General features: G+C 41.1%; 1 protein-coding gene across 3 annotated transcripts in view; it reads left to right on the top strand.

Annotated features, from left to right (window-relative positions):
* fynb (FYN proto-oncogene, Src family tyrosine kinase b) overlaps positions 1-22,220 on the top strand; it is an 87,437-nt gene that overhangs the window by 57,018 nt on the left and 8,199 nt on the right. For 2 of the 3 annotated variants that reach the window (XM_026193788.1, XM_026193789.1), the window contains 6 exons: positions 3,718-3,814; positions 8,923-9,021; positions 12,860-12,963; positions 13,272-13,421; positions 17,862-18,026; positions 19,681-19,860. In XM_026193788.1, coding sequence (XP_026049573.1) covers positions 3,718-3,814; positions 8,923-9,021; positions 12,860-12,963; positions 13,272-13,421; positions 17,862-18,026; positions 19,681-19,860 — 795 coding nt within the window. Of the gene's footprint in view, positions 1-3,717; positions 3,815-8,922; positions 9,022-12,859; positions 12,964-13,271; positions 13,422-17,861; positions 18,027-18,360; positions 18,517-19,680; positions 19,861-22,220 lie in introns of all 3 variants that reach the window. The other variant, XM_026193790.1, reaches the window with a different exon arrangement.

The raw sequence follows: 22,220 nt of genomic DNA, 5'->3' as shown, positions 1-22,220 counted from the left end.
AAACAGCTGCTGTCGTCTCAGACCTGAGACCTGTTACGAGGCGAGACAAATGGAGCGAAACTAAAATTGGATTTCCGAGCTGTTAAAAGATAATATTTGATTTGGGGTCTTATTTTCATAACTGGAGCCATCATTTGTTATTGATAATATCATTACAGTTACAGTTGATGAAATGGTGGAAGAAAGATGAGCATCCAGATAATCAGAGAAGTTTTTGTCTGTCGTTAAGATAAATTCCAGTTCAAAGACCAACTTTCTTGTTCAACTTTCAGGAGCTTTGCGTGCATGCGTATGGTAACGTATGGCTGTTTACATGTTCTTGTCTGTACTTTAACCTCCCATAAGAGGTATCTCCGTCATCGCAGTAGTTTTTTAATTGGCGAAAGACAATCATTCAAATAGCATTGAAAAATGGTCTGTTTGATATTATCTGTTTGTCAGTCTATCAGTATCAGTAATAGCCATTAAATTTAAAAAAAGAAGAAATAAGAAACACCCTTCAACTATGTTATGTGTGTTGACGTTGTATAGCTTGTCCACCAGAGGGCTTCCTTGTTGGTGGCATATGTGTTTGGAACAATAAAGAACTACACTTACCTTTATGTTTTATGTGTTTCAAGAAAAAAGAACATCCGCCAATATGTTGAAATTAATAAAATATCACGCTCTGTAAGTGACATTATATATATCCACTAAAAAGTCAGCAGAAAACAATTTTCTTTCTATAACTTACCAGAACTAGATTTTTGCTTTTTCTCTGCATATCTACGTGAAGTATGTTCACCTAATATTGAAAGAGGAAAACTTTCCATCAATGTATTTCACAAAGTAGTTACCAACTTGCCATATTATGCCACTCGCATGTGTGTTCAACTGTGCTCCAGATGGTGCAATCGAGCTACAGCTACTTTTCTGCACAAATTATGGGGTTGTTTGTAAATTACCTCAAGTATCATTTTCTGCTTTATGTAATGTTAACCAAAAAATGGGTAAACTCAGCAAATATCAAAGCATTATATACCCACATTAATAGATGCAGAATGGGCTAATAGCAGCTAATGATATCAGCAGGTTAGGAGGAGGTAACTGTTTAATCTGTTTTATTTGTGGTAAAATGTTATAGAATACAAACACAGCTAGATTACAGATTCTGCCATGTAAAGCCTGTTATAAAAATGATGTTTCAACCTTTCAGATGTTACTGTTAACAACTTTAGATTTCGAAGTTGTATCTGTTATAAGTAACATTACAAATACAGTGTAAAGACAGAGTAAGGGTTTCACACTGTATTAATAAGTACTCATATTGTATAAGCAGGTTGTTTTGCTCTCACTTATCCAAGTCGTTGCATTCATTTGACTCAGTCCCAGTCAGTAGAATCGTTATTTGGACATTGAAAGCATTACATAACTGCTTTCGTTTCACACATTGCGAGGTTTTCCAGTTGAACTTTCCACAACACCTGCCTTGTTGTCAGGATTATTGCAGTTTGGTGTGACAAACAGAGAAGCAGAAAGGCATTCGAGATTTGTTCATAAAAGTCACTTTGTAATGGCTTTTGAAAGGGAAAACAACAACTTCTGCTCTATTTCAGCCAGCTTGATGTTTTCAGTCTTGTCTGTGTGGAGTCGTTGAGATAATGCTGGCATGGCTGAAAAGGTTTTGCAGGCCACTGGTCTTTATCTCGAGTTTTAGCCAGTCTGATGGGAGTCAGGCTGGATTGAAGTAAGTCCATATTCAAGCTTCTGTCACTGGACAATTCAATGTCAGACCTTTGGCTGCCCTGCTGCTACATTCACATTACTGTCAGCTTTATCTAATTGAAGTGGTGGATTTGCTTTAGGCAAGCAGGAGCTCTGGCTTGTAAGGTCAATTTTGAACTTTTGCCAACACTTTGAAACTATCTTGTAGCAGTTTTAGCAGTTCTGTGTGGGTTTTAGCTTCAATTAAAGGTAAGCAAAGATCACTCCATGTCACAATGTTGCCAGAATTTGACTGAGCCAGTGTCTAGACAAAATGCCTTTTTGATTGTTTCTTCTATTGCTTTTTTATTACTGTACCAGTTTGAATTTCTTTCTTCCTTAGTCTCTTTTTATTGTTGACCTCCTGTTATCCAATAACATATTCTATAAAAGGTGTGTAAGGGTCAGAAAACAGTGCTGAGATAGATATTTAAAGGATACTGTTCTTTCTTACATCTGTGATAAGAGGTAAATTAACAAAACTGGTGGAGGAGAATATTGATTCTGCAAAAGTTAGTCTACAAATATAAAGCATATAGTGTCACAGAGTAAACGTGATCTGTATGATTAAGACTCGCTGGTTCTTTTAGACTAAAAGCCTTCCCGAATCCTTAAAAAGATGAAGACAATAATCTAAAAATAAGGACTTAACTGGTAAATCAGGTCTTCAAATATTCAGAATGCTAAGACCTGAGAAGCAGGAATCAACATACAGCTTTTTCTTCTAACATTACAATTTAAAATTAATCTCAAAATATTGCTCAAGGGTTTCGATCCTGGCACAGAAGGAATCAAATCAGTGAAAAGCAGCAATTCCAGGTCAAGCAGCTCTAACATATTAGCCTAAATTGATAGCCTACATACAAGATTTCCACGGTGACAAGGACATGGGCAAGCCTGCAATGAACTACATGAACCAAATATTATTGCTTTGTCAAATTGCTTAACCATAGTGGCATTAACAAAGGTATTAGAAGGTCATAAATATAACTTGTGGTAAACTGCAGGAAGCTGGTGGATTTAGTTTGTGTCTGACGTGTCGGTTTGATGGTTTGAAACCATTATAAAACAAGGTTTCTATCTGATATTTCAATGTTTATGTTTTATCTTTCAGATGATCCAGTATTCACATCCACCACACACCATGATTGTACAGAAACTGAACTTGTATCTTTTTAGCTCGTTTTTGTCTGTTTCTGATTTAGTCATTGGACTTCAACCCAGTGCAATCGATCAATGTCTCTCTGGAAAGATGGACGGTGCTGTTGTCCATCGCTCTTTCCAATTTAGCCATGGTTGGCAGCATCGTATCTCCTCCTTGATCTTCTTTCAAGAATCTTCAGCATTTTGTGGTTATCGGTGAAATTAATGCTGCGAAGGGAGTTAAGGGCTAAACATTCTAACAGTCTATCCTCAAAGAGCACTTGATTATATACACAGAAAGTGACGGCAGTACTTGTGTGTAGAAGGAGTCTCATCAACACTGAACATGTTAAAGAGGATTTGGATCGTGACTATGTTAGAAAAAGCTTTGAACGGACATTACGGAGCTACAGCAGAACCTATCCTAGTGTATGTACAGTCAGTCTCTACTACCTCAGGCTAAACAGTTCCAACTGCCAACCAAAAAATAGTTTTAATATATTTTAAGAACCTCCTTAGTACCATACAATAGTATACAATCAATCAAATAGTTCCATTTTTTCTGCTTTTGTCTTCACCCATTCGGCTGAAGTTCTTGTACAAGATCTTTAATTTTTACCTTCTAGGAGTTGCATCTAAAAAGTCATGTTGTTCTGATTTTAAAAGTTTAAAAAGATCTGCTACCATACAATGTACTTCACACAGTTGTTCCTTTATCCTCATTGTGAAGGAGCTGTTGTTGCAGCTCATTTCAGTTCAGAGTGTAATTTTAAACTGGATTTTCTTGCTAATCCTCCTAGCGCTGACACTATGGTTTGGTCCCTCCTGCAGGAGTCACCCTCTTTGTGGCACTTTATGACTACGAGGCACGGACAGAAGATGACCTCAGCTTCAAGAAGGGAGAGAGGTTCCAGATTATCAACAGCACGTAAGTTGCAGCTGCTTATCAGTCTGTCCACACTCAGGAGAAATGCAAGTCTACGAGAAGATGGCGCTAGCTACTTGGAGAGGTGCAGACAAGTTTTCAGATGAGTCGAAAGTGGCAGCTTGTACACGAAAAAGAAATGTTTTGGTTTCATAATGTAGAGCAGGAAAGAGCCCAAAATAAGCCTGCTTTACTGCTTCAGTTTGTGAAACATAAAAGCTGTGTTCTGCTCTGGCAACCTCAGCGTTGAAAACTCAATTATTCAAACCATGAAATAAGACCTAAGACCACAGTAGCTGGTTGAGAAAGCCAGAATTGGCAGCAGCTTTTCATAGGGTATGGCATTAAAGGGTGCAGAGCCTTTCACATGAGGTAAAAGTGGTGGCTTGAACAAGCAATATGACAGTCATGATTTTACAGAGGGTGGAGCAGGATCTCCAACCAGCAGTGATGAGTGTAGTGTAACTTCAAGACTTCCTTCTGAACAGGAAGTGCCTAGGTTACACCCACAGTCATGTTGGCTTGCCTTTCTGCTAGTCAGCAGAACTGCAGCAAAGTGTGTGTGTGTGTGTGTGTGTGTGTGTGTGTGTGTGTGTGTGTGTGTGTGTGTGTGTGTGTGTGTGTGTGTGTGTGTGTGTGTGTGTGTGTGTGTGTGAAACTGAACAAGAAAAGAGCCACAATCATCTGCCAGCTCTTTAACTATCCTTGATGGTTTTCATTGTCTTTGTGTCTGCATCCGGCTGCATCTCAGCCTGCCTCTGTTTGTTTGGGTTCCTGCGGCAGTGCGCTGACATTTGAGGAGAGCATGAACACTGCTGGGACTGCGCTGTGACCCTGTTCTCCTTCACATTTCATTGTAATAAGGTTGCTCAGTACATGTGCAGAATAGCACTGCAGAGGGGACCCATATAGTTTCAGAATTAAACAGTAGGCTGTGAGTGTTGCTGTTAGTTTTGTGATTTCTAAGCACATGAACACAGTGGAGTGACAGTATTATGTTGCTGGTATATTGCTGCTGGATTTCAAAATTGAATATTTATTTTTCAGAGAAAAGTTGGGTTTATTACTTGTAAGAAGAATGCAACCATGAAAACAAAGTTTCTATCAATCTAGTATATAACACTGTATAGTGTATAACACTGATATTGACTTCAGTTTTCCTTATAAGGCTAATAAGATCAAACTTATATGCAAAGATGAGAAATCACAGAAGCTTGTTTACTTGCTAACAGTAGGTGCAGATGGTAACTGATCTCAGAGCAGTGAAAGCAGAGCCAGCAGCAGCTTGTCTACCTCGCTAGTCTCTTGTCTCTTATCAGTTTCTTGTCAAATACGAGAGGTTTATCCACAATGCTCACACATAGACACCAGAAAAAGCTGCTGACTTTACATTGTGACAAGCTTAAATCAGGACAGATACACCAGCAGAAATGAGACACACTTCAGATTTCACTGGACTCATAGTCATTCAGAGTTAAGGCTGCTTCCAGCGACAACAATATGGCAGTAATTTTTAAGAGACGGAGAGAGATGAGACAGGCTATGATGAAGAGCGCTGTTTGAGATGCAAAGGGAAAGAAATCTTTTGCTTTGAAATTGATGTTTATTTTTTGATTTCACTGGGCAAGTAGTGCTACCTTGCTTTCCCTGACTGAGATCAATGTATATAAATGGTAATTGTCACCCACTGGTTTTGGAGTGACCATATTGAGTTAAGAGGGTGGACCGCTAAGTTTTCAGCTTTTGGCTTTTACAATCTTGATTTCCATTGTCCTTGATAAATATAAATAAATCAACACGCTAATATGGGTTGTCAAATTAATCGGGCAGCAGCTTGAAGTAGTTTGTTAGAAATAATGTGGAAATTGCACAAATTTATCTTTTTGGTTTCAGAGAAAATTCTAAGTAAATTCTAACGGTGGAGCAATCTATATAAACCTTAGAGACTAAATTTAGGTCAAAAATGGGAAAGAAGTTCACAAATTCCCCGTGATTCCTTGTAGAAGTGAGTCAGTGCTGCTAATTTTAGTAACATGGATGTTTGTATTGGTGGTCTTACTGATACTATATTATAAACAAGCACAAGCCTCTATTGTTAAAAGGTAATGCAGTTCCCATGTGAGTTTTCTTCTGATTCATTTTCATTTTCAGCCTCTTGTCCATACATGAGTGCCTTATGGCACAACAAGGTTAGCCTTCCTTCTCGCCACACCCACATTCCACAACACACCTCGGCCTTTCCAGGGCTCCAGCCAGAGCAGGAAAAAAGTGTCATTAAAGCCCCAACCTCCCTCCTCTTCCTCCTTTCTGTATGTCTTTCTCCCCAGCATGAAACATAGATTGCTATATCTTTACTCCCTTACTTCTCTCCTTTCCACCTCTCTCCATCCACCCACGCCTCAAGTATGGTCAGGGCTCCTTTCAGCTGCCCACACTGACCCCTGGTGGAGAAAGGCAGTAAAATTGCCTAAAGCCTTCGTCTGCTCTAGCCTGTCAGAGCTGGCAGTGACTAACAGATGCCCCCGCCTGCCTGGGCAACAAACTAGTTCTGGGAGAGTCTCAGCTGACAGAAGGCAATGTGTCTCCTTTGTGTTACATGATGGCATCCTAAAGGAAACATCTCTGAATGTTTAGAAGCCACTCCCTTCAGCTCAGGTTTTTTGTAAGCCACCATTGAGCGTGTTATTGTGTAGCTTCATCAGACATAATAAAGAAAAAGAATCCTACACTACACGATTACACTATTAGTAAATTCAACTTGAATTGTTCTGATCCGACCACAGGCTATGAATAAACGTGCTGTGGTGTGAATGGCCGTCTGTACCACTCGTCTCAGTCGACACAGTGCTGTATTTAATTATACTCTCATCAGCAGTCACCACAGGGAAAGAGGATTTGAATCCATTTGGAGACAGGAGGGAGGTTCCTTGTTTACTCTCGTTGTTGTTTTCAGTCTTTTTGTGGTGGTGCAGAGTTGGTTTAAAGGGTTTGTTTCAGGAGACAAAAGAGGCAGCGGGACAGACTGGGGCTCACCCCACCCCGTCTGTTTATGCCTCCCCGGTTCCATGCAAACACACATATCGACATTACACAGAAAAACACATCCTCTTACTGCTGCATACTTTTTACCCTCAGAAGGTTTATTGTTGAGACTTCATGTGTGCCTCTCTCCCTCCCTTCCCAAGGGATCCCCTCTGAACAAAGGGAAGCGTGTCTGTTTCTGCCTGGGATGTCGTCCCCAGGCAATCCTCATCATGGCTTTATTCAGAATAAATGAAGGCTCAGCAACGCCTCTGCGCTCCTCCCCTTTCCTCCACTCCCCTCTCTCTGTCTCTTTCTCTGTCTTATAACCGTCTCTCTCATGCATAGATAAACTCACACACATCTAAAGCCATTCCTTCCCAGTGTGTAAGGGACATGATAGTAATAATTGCAGAGTGGTACAGCATGTCAGTGAGGCACGGTTTTAGCACAGAGATGGAGAGACGAAGGGTACATTGTTAGATACTACAGCAGCGGTCTCCAACCTTTTTTGCGCCATGGACCGGTTTATGCCCGACAATATTTTCACGGACCGGCCTTTAAGGTGTCGCGGATAAAACTAGTACTGGTACGGAAAAAAGAAGATTTATTCATAACACACGTGAAAAGACCCAGGAAAACCGAGTTAATGATAAAAACGATAACAAAATAACGCTGAAAACCGATAAAAACCCTGAAAACCATACATTTCACACCTGAGCCTCAACTCTCGCGGCCCGGTACCAAACGACTCATGGACCGGTACCGGTCCGAGGCCGGGGGGTTGGGGACCGCTGTACTACAGTACATTTTTACTTTTGTTGGCAAATCCAATCTGAAACTCTAAACTACTGGTGTGATTCCACCTCTCAGTGTTTTGTGATCTCCATACTTTGTCTTTATATTTTTAATATGGGTCAAAATTATTGATTTAGCTACTTATGAAACTATAGTGCAGGACGTTATTAATGTCAAATTCCTTTTTGACATTATAGTCTTCATATCAAGACGTCTGTTTTAGAACTTTAATTATTATTTGATTACAATTGATTGCTTATTATTAATTAAGAACTTGGAGGCCAGCAGTAGTTTTTCAACAAACATTTCAGAGGACTGGGGGATATAGTGCTTGTCCTTGGAGATTATTTCTAGTAGAACATTATAGAACACTTCATTTTTTGAGCCAAGCCAAGCTCAAGTTTTCAGATTTTTTAGGTCTAAATAAACAGAACTGACCAATCAGATGACTGCATTTGGCAACGAGTGTACTTGTAGCTCAAAATGCAGCCTGGTTGAATTATTATAATATATTATAATTATTAGTATAGTACTATTTCACCTCAGCCTCTGTGAATTTTTTTCCAGATGTGGTGCTTTAACTCGAACTCCTGGTTTAAACCATGAAAGTCTCCTTGCTGCTGCCTTCTCATGAGGATTGGATGAACCCAGAATCTCAGTTTCTTCCTCGTCTCGTTAGGAAACATCAGGACCAGCTTCAGCTTTTTATAACGTGTTTTCTGATTTTTTTATTTTTTATTATTAACCTTTATTTAACCAGGAAAAGTCCCATTGAGATTAAAAACCTCTTTTGCAAGGGAGTCCTGGCCAAGAGGCGACAACACGTTGAAATTACAAAGTTACATACATATTATAAATAACAATTACATTTTAAAAACATTTTTCTCTGGCTCTCTCAATCTGGACTTAAAAGCATTTAATGAAATAAGATCTGCTATCTTCCAGTCTTTTTGCATCATGTTCCATGTGAAAGGGGCAGCATAAGTAAAAGCCCTCTTTCCCAGTTCATGATGATGAGGAAATAATAATATACACCTTCAAAAAAATACATCTTTATTATATCGTCATTATGTTCTTACTTCAGCGGCTAAAATATGCTCTCCTGAACTCATTGAGCTGTTCTTTGATAACGTGCATTTCTTTTAGCTGTTTCTTAATTTTAAACTTATATAGGGATTATAGAGTTCTATATATGTTGCACAAGTGAGTGGACCAGAGCATGTCAGCTCATATAAAATGAAGTTGTATAAATGTTCTCCTTTCCTCACCCTATTCCTCTTTTTGTCTTTCAGTGAAGGGGACTGGTGGGATGCTCGCTCCCTCACTACCGGTGGCAGCGGCTACATTCCCAGTAATTATGTGGCTCCAGTGGACTCTATCCAGGCTGAAGAGTAAGTAGCATATGTGTGTGAGCGTGCACTTGTTCATACCCGCTGACTTTCATAGAGAATGTGCTCTGAAGTACTTTGAGATTAGTGGATGTGAAGCTTCAGACTGACAGCCGCACGTTAACCTTCTGAGAAAGGAAGTTCAGGAGAGAGGAACAGTTTATACTTTATACTCAAGGCAAGCTTTTCTACTGGCCTTATAAAATGGCATTTATGTGACACTATAAAGAGTATTATGTTTGATTCAGACATCAAACGGCTGGATTATTGTAATCTTCCACACAGATGTTTTTCTGAATCAAGATTCAGTCAATTCACTGTGAAGAATTATATTATTCTTGTGCATTTAGCTTTGTAGAGAAGCATTTTCATACAGTGGTAAGCTAATGAGCTCACATAGGACAAGAGAATGAAGCACCAGTGGCAGACCTGCCAGTTCTGGTGTTCTCTGGCGAATGCCATTCAAACTATATGGTGTTGGTCTGTCAGCACAGGGCCTGATAAAGGGCACTAATGTCAACCTTATAGCATCTGATTCTGACATGTTGTTGGGAAACATGCACAAGTAGATCACTGGAGGTCATTTTGGAGGGCTCTGGTAATGATGCCCTGCTCACACAAAGAAGTACATACTGGTCCAGCTTCAGGGTTAATGCATGTATATATCCCTGCCCAGCTCTTCTCATGTCTCTTGCTACTCCTGAACACTTGTGAGACTGTATTAGGAGATGCAGAAAACCCTATGTGCCTTTCTAAAAGAGCCAGACTACTTCTTCAACTTGAATGGACTACAGGTACTGTTTCATGCTACCAGTAGTGACAAGGATCCTATTGAAAACAAAAAACGAAAGAAAATTGAGTCAGGGGGACAAGGAGAGAACGACGATCTCTTGTTGGAGGTTGTCTTTGTCACGTCTGCCGGGGCAGTTGGCATGGAAGGAATGAGGCTGAGGACCCAAGTGGAGGCAAACTGAGACGAAGGTGGATGATAACAAAAGCCTTTATTGATGGTTGAACAAAAGTACAAACAGGTGGCACAGAGAAAACTAACCAAAACTAAGCATTAAGATAACGCAAACCTGAAACTAGAAAACTTGGAAACACGAGGACAGAGGTAATCCAAAGGAACCACAGAGGATGATAACATGCAGGAGGAAACGCAGACGATCAAACTGAACAAAGGAAAGCACACACTATATACACACCAGGTAACGAGGCAGGAATGCATAACAGGAGGAACACACGGCTGGGATTAATCTGACATAACGAGACACAGGAAGTAAATCAGACTACACTGACAAAGGACCAGGACCATCAAAGTAAAACAGGAAACACACAGGCTGAACTCAAGACATGTAAGCTTAACACAATGAACCTGAAATGTGGGACAGGAAGGCACAGACTAGACACAACACGGAACACAGGGAAGGCACATAACAAAACCTGAAATCAGCAAATACTAAAAAACTAGGGAGCTAGAAATACTGAGACAAAAACTAGGAGACTAGCAGGGACAAATCATGAACTCAGAAACTATATAATAATTCAAAAATACAAAACCACTGAGTCACCGACCCAGGACCGTGACAGTCTTGTTGTTGATTTTATACTTTACCTGTTGTTATTTTCATTTACACCAAAGCATTTAGAATCCACTCACAATAGTTTATGCATCCTTGCTGGACAGATTGATATCCCTAAAGTTTAACTGACTAACTTATACTGTGATGATCAGGTGTTCCCTTAAGATTTTTGAGCAGTGTATTTTTTTCTATAAAAAATGTAGTTAAATGTAGCTAACAAAGCAGTAATTGATGCTCTTGTTGATGGAGCTTAGGGTTGTAGTACATCCATCAGTTGAAAGGGCACTCAGAAATCTGTGAGGGGAGCAGAGACAGCTGCTGGGTAGTGTTGAGCACGAATTGTTTTCCAAATTATTGCTCTCACGTTGCCATTAGGGGTGGGGGGAAAAATCGATACTGTGTAGTATCGTGATATTTTGTTTGCTAATAATGTAGCGATACAGGGACAGCAGAAATCGATATTTTGTTACAAAAAAAGTTTTTGTGGACTGGAACTCTGACTTCAGAGCATGTTGATCCTTTTTCTGAGCAAGAATCCTGACATTCCTTCACTGTCCAAATGTGTTTAACTTGTTTTTTGGCAGCAATAAACATGACAGTTTACTTATTTTAATTTAAGACATGTTTTATTTTAATTAAGTTTAAAACTTTTTTATTTAATGTAAAATTATATTTTGTTTTAATTTACTTTCAAATTCTTCAGTTGCTGAATGGGCTGCATAGTTTTCATAAATTGCATAGTTCAGAATAGCTATAATTGTACCAGATGGTTGCATTCAGTTAAGTTGGACTAGACTGTAATACAAACCGTTCAGTTTGTCAACAATAAAACTGACTGAAATGAGAGAAAGACTGAGTGCGAGACTTTGATATTAGATAAAATGAATATTGATAAAGTTTACCTTTATGTACAGAATCTGAATATCGCAAAATATTTTTAAAAATTGCAATAATATCGTATCGTGCGTTAAGTATTGTGATAAGATCGTATCGTGGGATGTATGGTGATTCCCACCTCTAGTTGCCATGTTGTGATACTCGAAACAAATATGTAATGTAGGAATGTAGATTGTCAGTGTTACTCTCCATCCATAATATCAGTGTTGACCGTCTCATCATCACTTGATTTCATCATGTGTTACATAATGTTAAAAGGTTAGCTGGCAGCCGGGCTCTCAGTGATGACATCGCAAACCCCGTGTTCCAGTGCTATCATACACATTTTGGCCTCATTCATTTGTCCAACAGTGTTGGACAAATGTTGGACAAATGAATGGCCTCTTGAGAATTACGCTTATCTTAACAGTCTTTTAGCATCATCAGACTAAAAAGCTCCATGATACTGTCCGGGATTTTCTGATTCCTTGGCAAAGACCAAGGAACTGATCGTGGACTTCAGGAAGACCAGGAAACACTTGACCCCTGTTTCAATTCAGGGGGTCAGTGTTGACATTGTGGAGGACTATAAATACCTTGGAGTACACATTGACAATAAACTGGACTGGGCTAAAAACACCACAGCACTTTACAGGAAGGGCCAGAGTCGTCTCTATTTTTTGAGGCGACTGAGGTCCTTCAACATCTGCCAGAAAATGCTGAGGATTTTCTATGAGTCTGTTGTGGCCAGTGCGATCCTCTATGCTGTTGCATGCTGGGGGAGCAGGCTGAGGGTTGCAGATGCCAACAGACTTAATAAACTGATCCGTAAGGCCAGCAATGTTGTGGGGATGGAGCTGGACTCCCTCAAGGTGGTGTCGGAGAGGCGGATGCTGTCCAAGATAAAGACAATGTTGGATAACACCTCCCACCCACTCCATGACATGCTGGTCAGTCACAGGAGCACGTTCAGTGAGAGACTGAGATTACCGAAAAGCACCACTGAACGACACAGGAAATCTTTCCTGCCTGTGGCCATCTCCCTGTACAACGCATCCACTTAACACACTGGTTACTGCTACAACTACACGTTTCTTTTCCAACTATTTATTTATGAGTGACTTATGTATGTATGTATGTATATATATGTATATATTGTACTATTCTTAGTTAGTGTATTGTCTGTCTTGTCTTAATGTTGGTTTAAAATGGAGCACTGTAACAAAAAATAATTTCCCCCAGGGATCAATAAAGTATTCTGATTCTGATTCTGATTTTGGCAATACCCCTGGAAATAGTAGTACTATGATGTGACCTTATGCATGACTTGAACACAGTGACTGCAGTGTGTCTGTGTTTGACTTCTTTTCCTATATTTGCAGCTGGTACTTTGGTAAACTGGGCCGTAAGGATGCAGAGAGGCAGCTACTGTCTACTGGCAACCCTCGAGGCACCTATCTCATCCGAGAAAGTGAAACCACAAAGGGTAAAAAAACCCACAAAACAGACACACTGACACACATCGACCTGTAAGTGTGTGTGTTTATGCCATGACAGATTTACTACTTAGGAGTAATAAGTGTTCACAGCTGCCTGATGGTGTAATCACAAGTAGAACGCATGGAGTATTTTCTAAGCTCTCATATTTCTCATAAGACTTTTGTAGTAAAAGTGTAGTGTGATAGCCTCTGCTTTTTGAATAGCAGCAGAACTGGATGGGTAGAAGTGAGTACTGAAGTGTTGAATGGGAACTTGGTGTTCAGTGATTCGAACCTCCTGGTCTGTCTTCCTCAGGTGCCTTTTCCTTATCCATACGGGACTGGGATGATCTCAAGGGCGACCACGTCAAGCATTATAAGATCCGCAAGCTAGACAGCGGCGGCTACTACATCACTACCAGGGCTCAGTTTGAAACACTGCAGCAGCTGGTTCAGCACTATTCAGGTAAAATACAAAGATTCTATAATTTGTCATGTTGTGTAAACTTGTAACTATTTTTGTTTGTTGTGTATTTAAGGTCGACTTAAAAAAAGGTAGCTTTGCAGTTTGTTCTTGTAAATGTGCGACTGTTCAGTTTGAATGATTTTAGATTGTAATTGCTTCTTCCACATGAGCCACAACAGTGTTCAGTGCCGTTTTGGTTGAATGTCATTAAAGCTGATGGAGAGGTGGAGAATGGCTAAAGGAAGAGTCTGTGCAGGTGTAGAGCTCTTTGTTTCAGAAAACGCTGAATATGAGCCATTGTCATTATTTATTCAAGTAAATTTGAAGAATTTCAAAATATTCTCATTCTGGTCTGTTTGGATTTTCTCCTCTTTGTTAGGACAAAATATACTATGAGATAATACAATATGGTTTTATATGTTTGTAGAGGTATAGGGCTACGTTTGTGTGTTAATCCTTATATATTTATATATTTAAAGTATATATACTTATATATTTAGTATTTAAAAGTAGAATGGGAGGCAGAGCGTTTAGTTTTCCGGCCCCTCTTCTGTGGAACCAGCTTAATTCAGGAGATAGACACTATCTGTCTCCCGCTTCAAAGTTTCCTTTTTGCTAAAGCATATAGTTAGGGCTGGATCAGGTGACCCTGAATCCTCCCTTAATTATGCTGCAGTAGTTGTAGGCTGCTGGATGATTCCCATGATCTTCAGTCACCTTTCTGACTCACTATGTGTTAAATAATGTTCATAATATTCTAATATTATCTAATATATCTAATAATCTAAACTCTATGCTTACAGTACAATGCTTCCACTAAAGCTATTAGTTTTCCCTTTTTTCATATAGATATATATATGTTGTTAAAAGCTTATGTTTAAGATGGACAACCAGTCAGTCAGTCTAAATGGAGAGGGAACAGAGCTAAAACAGCCTCACTAATGCCGAGTGTAAGATAATAAGAATCAATTTGAACCTAGAAAAAAACAAATAAAATAGGTTGATCTTAACAAAAATCGTCCAGTTTTAAATGTGTTTATCCTTTTTATATGCTCCACTTCTCCACCAGGTCTTAGGAAATTCAGCTTGGTACTTTCTGCTTCAGTCCAGGTAGACAGGAATGATCACATAAATTTAAGTTCAGATAATAATCTGGTAATATTTAATGCTGTACTGGGAAATGCTGAATGTATGATGCAGATGTCAAGAAAGTGCATCGCTGGCCTGAAAACAAGCAGATCAAACGGGAGAAATGCCTTTTCTTTTTTTAAAAGCCTTCCAGACAGACGTTGCCGTAGACAGATTTGTCGGTGGATGCAGAGCACTGACACTGCGACCCCATTTTCAAAAGCCCAAATAGGAAAGTGTTTTGTGTGGTGTCCATTTCCGTGAATTGATCAAACATGCATTAAGCAAACACTGTTACGCTGTTATTGCATTTTCACATACAGGAATAGAAGATGACTCGTACTGTGAGACACAAAGACATGGCCTGTGTTGGAATACCTGCTAGTTTGTGTCTCACGTGCAACTGGATTCACATTAATTTTTAATGCAGCAAACAAGAGGCCACAGAGAGAGCACTCTGACACCCTGAAGAGCCACTGTGAGCCCATCCTGCTGTTCATATTGAGCTTATTGGAAACGGACACCCCACTGGTGCACTGACACATATATGTTTTACTTATTACTTGTTAACACGGATTCTGTTTTTCAGCATTTTCTCACTGTCTCGCTTCTACTTGTGCTTCTTTGAAAGCGTGCTCATTTGTTGTGTTTGATCTCTCTCATTCTGCGTCCCTTTGACTAAGAACGGTGCTTTTCCAGTCACGCTCCAGTTGTCATTGACATATTGATCTCTTGAAGTCCTAAAATCAGTGCCATGGATTTTCTGTATGCGTTAGCGTCATGGCACATTAACTGTCCGTCCTGCACTTTATCGCCACTCTAAATGGCATATGGAGCACACCTTTGCAAATAACCTTGACTCTTTGCAGGGCTTATGCTTTTATTGCTTTCTGCTTTGCGCTATTTTCTATTTTACATGTTGCTGAAGAGCCGAGGAGCATATCGGGCATCGTAGAGCGTTGTTCTGTTCTTCGCATCACCTGCAGGGGTCAGAAAGCAATAACTCTTGGCTGCTAATCTGGCCAAATTCACTAACAGGCTGAGAATCAAACCTAGCTTTACTCTGTTCAAACGACATTTCTGCTAGTCACGAGAGAGAAAATTAAAAGCTGCACGTGATGAAATAAAATAGTCAGTTTCAAGGAGTACTGAGTTTTGTTTGTTGTTTTGTTTTTAATTTTTATCGTTTTGCATTTTTTAGTTGTAGAAATCCGATTCCTTAAGTGTGTTTTTACAAATAAATGGCTGCAGTTCATGATGATGCTTTTGCTTTTTGCATTCCACTGATGTCAAGATCACTCTCTGGTCTTTACCTTATAAGGTCAAATGCCTTCTTGTGAATTGGTACCATTTAAATAACATTTTATTAAAATGCATTGATAGAATCAGTGGCTTCAGGGGAACAAATTACAGTAGGAGTGTTGTTACCTGCTCTCACTCATTCACACTCTGGTTGCGTAATAATGTCTTTAAAGGCAACTGACCCAAGAGAAGACCAGGAAACAATCCTCTGAAATGATTTATTGCGATTATAAAACGGTTAACAAGCTAGCCCTGTCTACTTTTATATTCTGTTTATTTATTTTTTTTCGTGATAAATTGATGTGATAAGGCACTGAATGGATTTGTGTATGATCCTACCATCATTCTACCAAAACCAGGTGTTGGGAATTGCTCAGGTTTGTAATTGATTAGAGAGCAGAACATAAACTTTAATAACTGTCAGCAATAACACATTTATGAGCAGGCAAAATGGAGTTCAGCAGCATCACAAAGACTAACTTGGTCTTCAAAATAAAATGAGCTTTCCACACTTTAAGCCGCCACCTCTTTCTGTGAAACACCCTCTGCTTCTGTGTTTTCTCCGTGGAGACGGTGCACATATTGACAGCTTTTATGACAGCCAGTGGAGAATACACAGAGCCGTATTGATGTTTGAGCGGAGCAGCTGTGGCAGCAGGCAGGTGGCCCAGATGGGCTTTGATGGCCGTGTTCCAGGTTTAACACTCCTGTGGGTGAGACGCGGGCCTTTATCTCATCTTTACTGCCCTGTGCAAACACCCTGGGGTCTTACCAGTGACCGTGAGGATAAAAACCAAGGGTCACTTTATCATTGCTGTCAAGGCAATATCTAAATATCAGCGTGAGGATGCCTGCGGAAACTCTGACCTAATCCACTGGCTTAATCAGTCGGGGGCAAACATGAGACTTCCTTCAGAGTATAAGAAAGAATGATTTGAACGAGCACATAGATGTCGTGGTGTTATCAGCTAAAGTGACAGCAAACAGGCCTAATCTAAATGGAAAGGGCACTCATCGTCCTAAACAAGTATGGTCGATAATGCTTTTCACAGTACACAAAGTACCTATGATTTAACGTTACATAACTATAAATATATACATTTTACCGTGCAGCTATCTCTTTACGTAAATGGCCATTGTTATCGTAAACCGTGTGCACGTCGCCATGCCCTTAGCCACAGGAAGCCTTTAGAGTCTTTAGTTCTGCTTGTTGCTATTGAGTGTTGAAGACTTTTACTGTTATACTGTGATACTCTACCAACCCAGGCCAGAAATAACCATTAAAGTCATTTAAATTTCAGCTGTAACTGCAGAGCTAGGTACTGTTTTATTTTAGCTTTCCAGCAACAGATGATGCTTGTGAACTTATAGCACACTCAGAGGTAGACTGCCAACAATTTGAAATGACAACCGACCCCCAGTTTGGCTGTTTGGCTACATGTCAGAGCTGGCGTTTGTATCTCTGGCTGCTGTTTTAACCCCTTCACCACCCAACACCCAACAGTCTATACATCATTACTCGCTTGTTTTACAGATTGTTGGGAGTTCAGAGGGTAGACTTCCAACTCTAACTATGCTCTGAAATCATATTATAGAAAATGAGAACATTTTAATAGATTTCTATTCGTTTTGGCTATTAGGAAGAATATACTTAACAAGTTATTACATAAAAAGCCAGTTGTGAAAAGTTCATCCGCCAGTGCTACATCACAACGCTCTAATTTTATAAGTATGAGACGCGTGTGACTTGTAAGCAAACTGATTAATCTGATGATCAAGATGGATGAAAGAGGCCACATCCTGAATCTTTTCACCTGTAATCAGCTCATGTGCCCACCAGAAAGTGAAAACAGAGGCGCTGGTTCTCAGCTTTGATGTTTACTATGCTTCCAGTTGTTGTGCCACTCTGAAGCTTGTCTTTGTCTCCTGCAGGGTGCTGCGCTAACCCTCTGTACATCTCCCTCTCTCTGTCTCTGCTCTTTTTTGCGCGTTGCCGTGTGCTGTGTGCAGATCGAGCCGCGGGGCTCTGCTGTCGCTTGGTGGTTCCCTGCCACAAAGGCATGCCCCGCCTCGCTGACCTGTCCGTCAAAACCAAAGACGTGTGGGAGATCCCACGGGAGTCGCTGCAGCTGATCAAGCGTCTCGGGAATGGGCAGTTTGGGGAGGTTTGGATGGGTACGGATCGAGTCGCCTCCTAGTAAGGGGGCCACTCGGAAGGAGCCACACAGAGCTGACGGAGACACCAGACACAGTCCAAAACACAGGCCAATAATCTGATGGGTTCGATCAAATGAGAACATGGGGCAAAAATGTTGGTAATTCTTAGATTGAGGGTGTTGCCAGTCAAATTGTCCTTGTTTTCCAAACTTTTCTGCCAAAATAATCTGGAAAAATCATCCAGTGTGTCAGGAAACTCTCACAGCCTAAAGGTGGCCTCCTTCCATGTGTACCTCACTGCATGTTCCTTTCCCCTAACCCTGTTTGCCTTACCTCCCCCCCTCCCCTGTAGAGAGTGCGGATGGTTTGTGCTTTAATTTAACGGGCGTGTGTGTGAACTACATCCCTGACACTGTGGGCTTGAGTCATGATGCCTGGGAGATCAGCAGAGACGCACTTGAGTTGGAAGTAAAGCTGGGAACAGGATGTTTTGCCGATGTGTTTTATGGTAAGAAAATTCAAAACCAAACTTTGAAATTTTCACTCTGGCCCATCCCACAAGTACACGTGGAGTCTCCTTTATGCTCATCTATGTATTCATAATTGTGCCAAGAAGCTATTTTGCCATTTCACATGCAAGCTGGAGCTTTCTTATCCCTCTCCAGCACTCCCACAGGATTTTTGTTTTAGTTTCTTAAGACATAAACTATAAAGTCTCTTTGAAAATCAGCTGATACCTATAAGAATAGTTTTCCACCCCACAGTGTATGTTTGCATTCTTATAATATTCCAGTTGAACACTGAGGTGGCCCTGAAAGGTGAAATGCATTGCAGCTTAAGAAAACACCAGCAAACAGAAAATACTCAGCAAAAGTACACACAAACACACACAACAATACTTTTTGTGTGCTTTTGCAGTATTTCTCTATTTGCTGATGGTTTCTCAGTTGCAGTATGTTTGACCTCTCTGGGCCACTGTAGCAGCAGGTTACCAGTCCTGACTTCCAAAATTGAAAGCACAGTCACGATGCTACAGAAGCCCACTCTGATATATGAGCTTAATCTTAAATTAAGCCCCTTAAAATAAACAAGTAGGTCAAATTTGTCTTTCCTAAGATTCTTGTATGTTTACTGTAAAAAATAATATAAAAAAGGTACTGCTTCAATAAAATAATTGAAGTCATCCATACCTTTACCTACATTCACACAGTATTTTGATAGAGTGCATATTGGAGGCATAGCCGTGCTGTGTTACAGTCACTGACATGTAACCAGTGAGGAGCTTACAGGCTTGCCTTTGTTGATCATCCTACAAAGGATTATCCGCTCCCATGTTGGCGTATTGTGACTCTTAAAGCCCTGCTGAATCTCTCTCCAAGCCTTTAAAAACCATTTCAAATCAATGTCCGCTCCAAATCCCGTACACATTTAATTATCCTTCAGCCCAACCACTGTGCATGAAAGATTATTCCCTCAGTCTCTCGATCGCTTCCTGTCTTGCATGTTTATCTCGTTGTCATTTCAAAGCAAGACTTTCCCCATGTTTTTAAACTACAGTTGCCTCACACCTGCCAATCATGTCTTCGGGTTAGAGCACAGGGTTGTCAAGCTTGACTTTGAAATGACACGAATGCATTTTCCCACTGTACTGATGCCAGCTTCTGTGTACCAGGAACGTGGAATGGCACCACTAAGGTGGCAGTGAAGACTCTGAAGCCTGGCACGATGTCCCCAGAGTCCTTCCTGGAGGAGGCTCAGATCATGAAGAAACTCCGTCATGATAAGCTGGTGCAGCTTTACGCTGTCGTGTCTGAGGAGCCCATTTACATCGTCACAGAGTACATGGGCAAAGGTAGATGGAACACACCCACAATCCACAGCTGCTTACTTGCGTTTTTCATTGCACCCCAAAAGTGCTAGTTATTCACTTGTTAAAAAATAATTATTTTTATAAAATAAGAGTTGATGCAACAGTTTCCTGTTTCAAAATATGCAGTTTCTCTCGCTTTTACAAGCATCTTATACTATGTAGAGTGATTTTATTGAAGAAGAATAGAAGAATTTTGTCATCACCATTCAATTACGAAAAAGATGAATTTTTACAGAATTTCTGTTGAAAGAGAAAACTAATAATGGAGACACAAGCTTAAAGCTCTGTGTGACAAAAATGGGTTGTAAAGCAGTTGACCTTGCATTGCTTTTGGTTGCATGTCAGCGAGTTTGCCTCTCTCACCCTTGTGCAGAAACAAAGTGTGAGAGAGGAAAGGACTAACACCAAACAAGAGAAATAGCTCTTGGTATGGTTTTGTGCGTAAGCTGCAGACTCAGAAAACGTAACACAGCCAAGTTTTGCAAAGCAAAGTTAATTTCCATTAGTAGAAGAGTTTAAAGTTCTATGTTATGTTGTATGTTGGTTGTGTGACCAGCTCAGTCCAAGCCCCTGTATGTGTCTTCACTGACCACTATCTCAGTAAAAAGTAACCCCGGCGGAAGGGGCTACATGAATAGGATGAGGGACCTATGGATTCTTCGATACCCAACATCCACAATGACGGCGAAACAACTAGTAGCTCAGTGTTCCAATATTCGAAAGAAGGGACTGCTCTCACAGCTAGAGATTGACGAGGTACAACACAAATGCTACGGCAAGGAGGAGTCAGGACGCCAGGTCAGGGGGGCGATATCATCACCCCCACCCGAGATTGGGTACATAGCCCCAAGTGCGATAGGAGAAGGATCGTTGAGTGCGAGAGGAACTGACCTGAAAAATAGGATCATGGCCAAGCTTGAAACCTGGATCCCCCGTAGTCGGTTACCAAGATTACGTGAAGTACCCTCAGAAGGTCTGCTAGATGATGTTAATGCAGCACTACGGGCAATACCTACAACCACTAACAAGCTGATCTACAATACGGCAGCAGTGATCAGTGAGATGCTTGGCTACAAGTTGAACAGCGACAAGGGGCAGTACCCTCCATGGAGAAGGAGGCTAGAGGGCAAGATCAAAGTAGCACGGAGGGAGGTTAGCCAACTAACGGAGTTGCAGAAAGGTGCGACAAATAAGGTGCCTAAGAAATACAGCAAGCTGTCCATACCTGACGCCTTGGAAACTGCCAAGCAAAGACTCACAGCCTTGGCCAGCCGCTTGAGGAGGTACACCAGAGAGATAGAAGGCAGGAGAATAAACCAGCTGTTCTCCACAGAACCAGCAAAGGTGTACTCTCAGTGGCAAGGGAACAATAAGAGAACAGCACCACCAAGGCTGGAGACGGAGCAATACTGGAAGAGCATATGGGAGAAGGATGCAACCCATAACGGCAATGCTCAGTGGCTAGTGGATCTGAGGGCAGACCACAGCGACCTCCCTGAACAGGGTCCAGTAACCATCACAGTGGCAGATATCCAAGAAAGGGTCTCCAGTATGAAGAGTTGGACAGCACCAGGGCCCGACATGGTTCACGCCTACTGGCTGAAGAAGCTGACTGCACTCCACGAGCGTCTGGCAGCACAAATGAACCAGCTGCTAGTTAACGAGAGACACCCGGAATGGCTAACTGAAGGCCGGACGGTCCTGATCCCCAAGGACCCCAAGAAGGGACCGGTCCCCTCCAACTACCGACCAATAACCTGCCTCAGTACTACATGGAAGCTCCTGTCAGGCATCATATCGGCTAAGATGAACAGGCACATGGGTCAATACATGAGCGGGACACAGAAAGGAATTGGCAAGAATACCAGAGGCGCAAAACACCAGCTACTGGTAGACAGAACAATCAGCCGAGACTGCAAGACCAGACTGACCAACCTGTGCACTGCCTGGATTGATTACAAGAAGGCCTATGACTCAATGCCCCACAGCTGGATACTGGAATGCCTAGAATTGTACAAGATCAATGTCCCCACTGCTGTTCTGCATAGGCCTGAACACCCTCAGTGAGATCATTAACAAGACTGGCTACGGATACCGACTACGGAACGGAGCAGTTGTCAGCCACCTCCTGTACATGGATGACATCAAGCTGTATGCCAAGAGTGAACGAGACATCGATTCACTGATCCACACTACCAGGCTATACAGCAATGACATTGGAATGTCGTTCGGACTGGAGAAGTGTAGTCGGATGGTAACAAAGAGAGGGAAGGTAGTCAGAACTGAGGGAATGAACTACCAGAAGGCAACATTGCAGACATAGAGGACAGTTACAAGTACCT

This window comes from Astatotilapia calliptera, chromosome 15 (assembly GCF_900246225.1).
Source record: "Astatotilapia calliptera chromosome 15, fAstCal1.2, whole genome shotgun sequence".
NCBI lineage: Eukaryota > Metazoa > Chordata > Actinopteri > Cichliformes > Cichlidae > Astatotilapia > Astatotilapia calliptera.
This window is presented reverse-complemented; position numbering and strand designations above follow the sequence as displayed.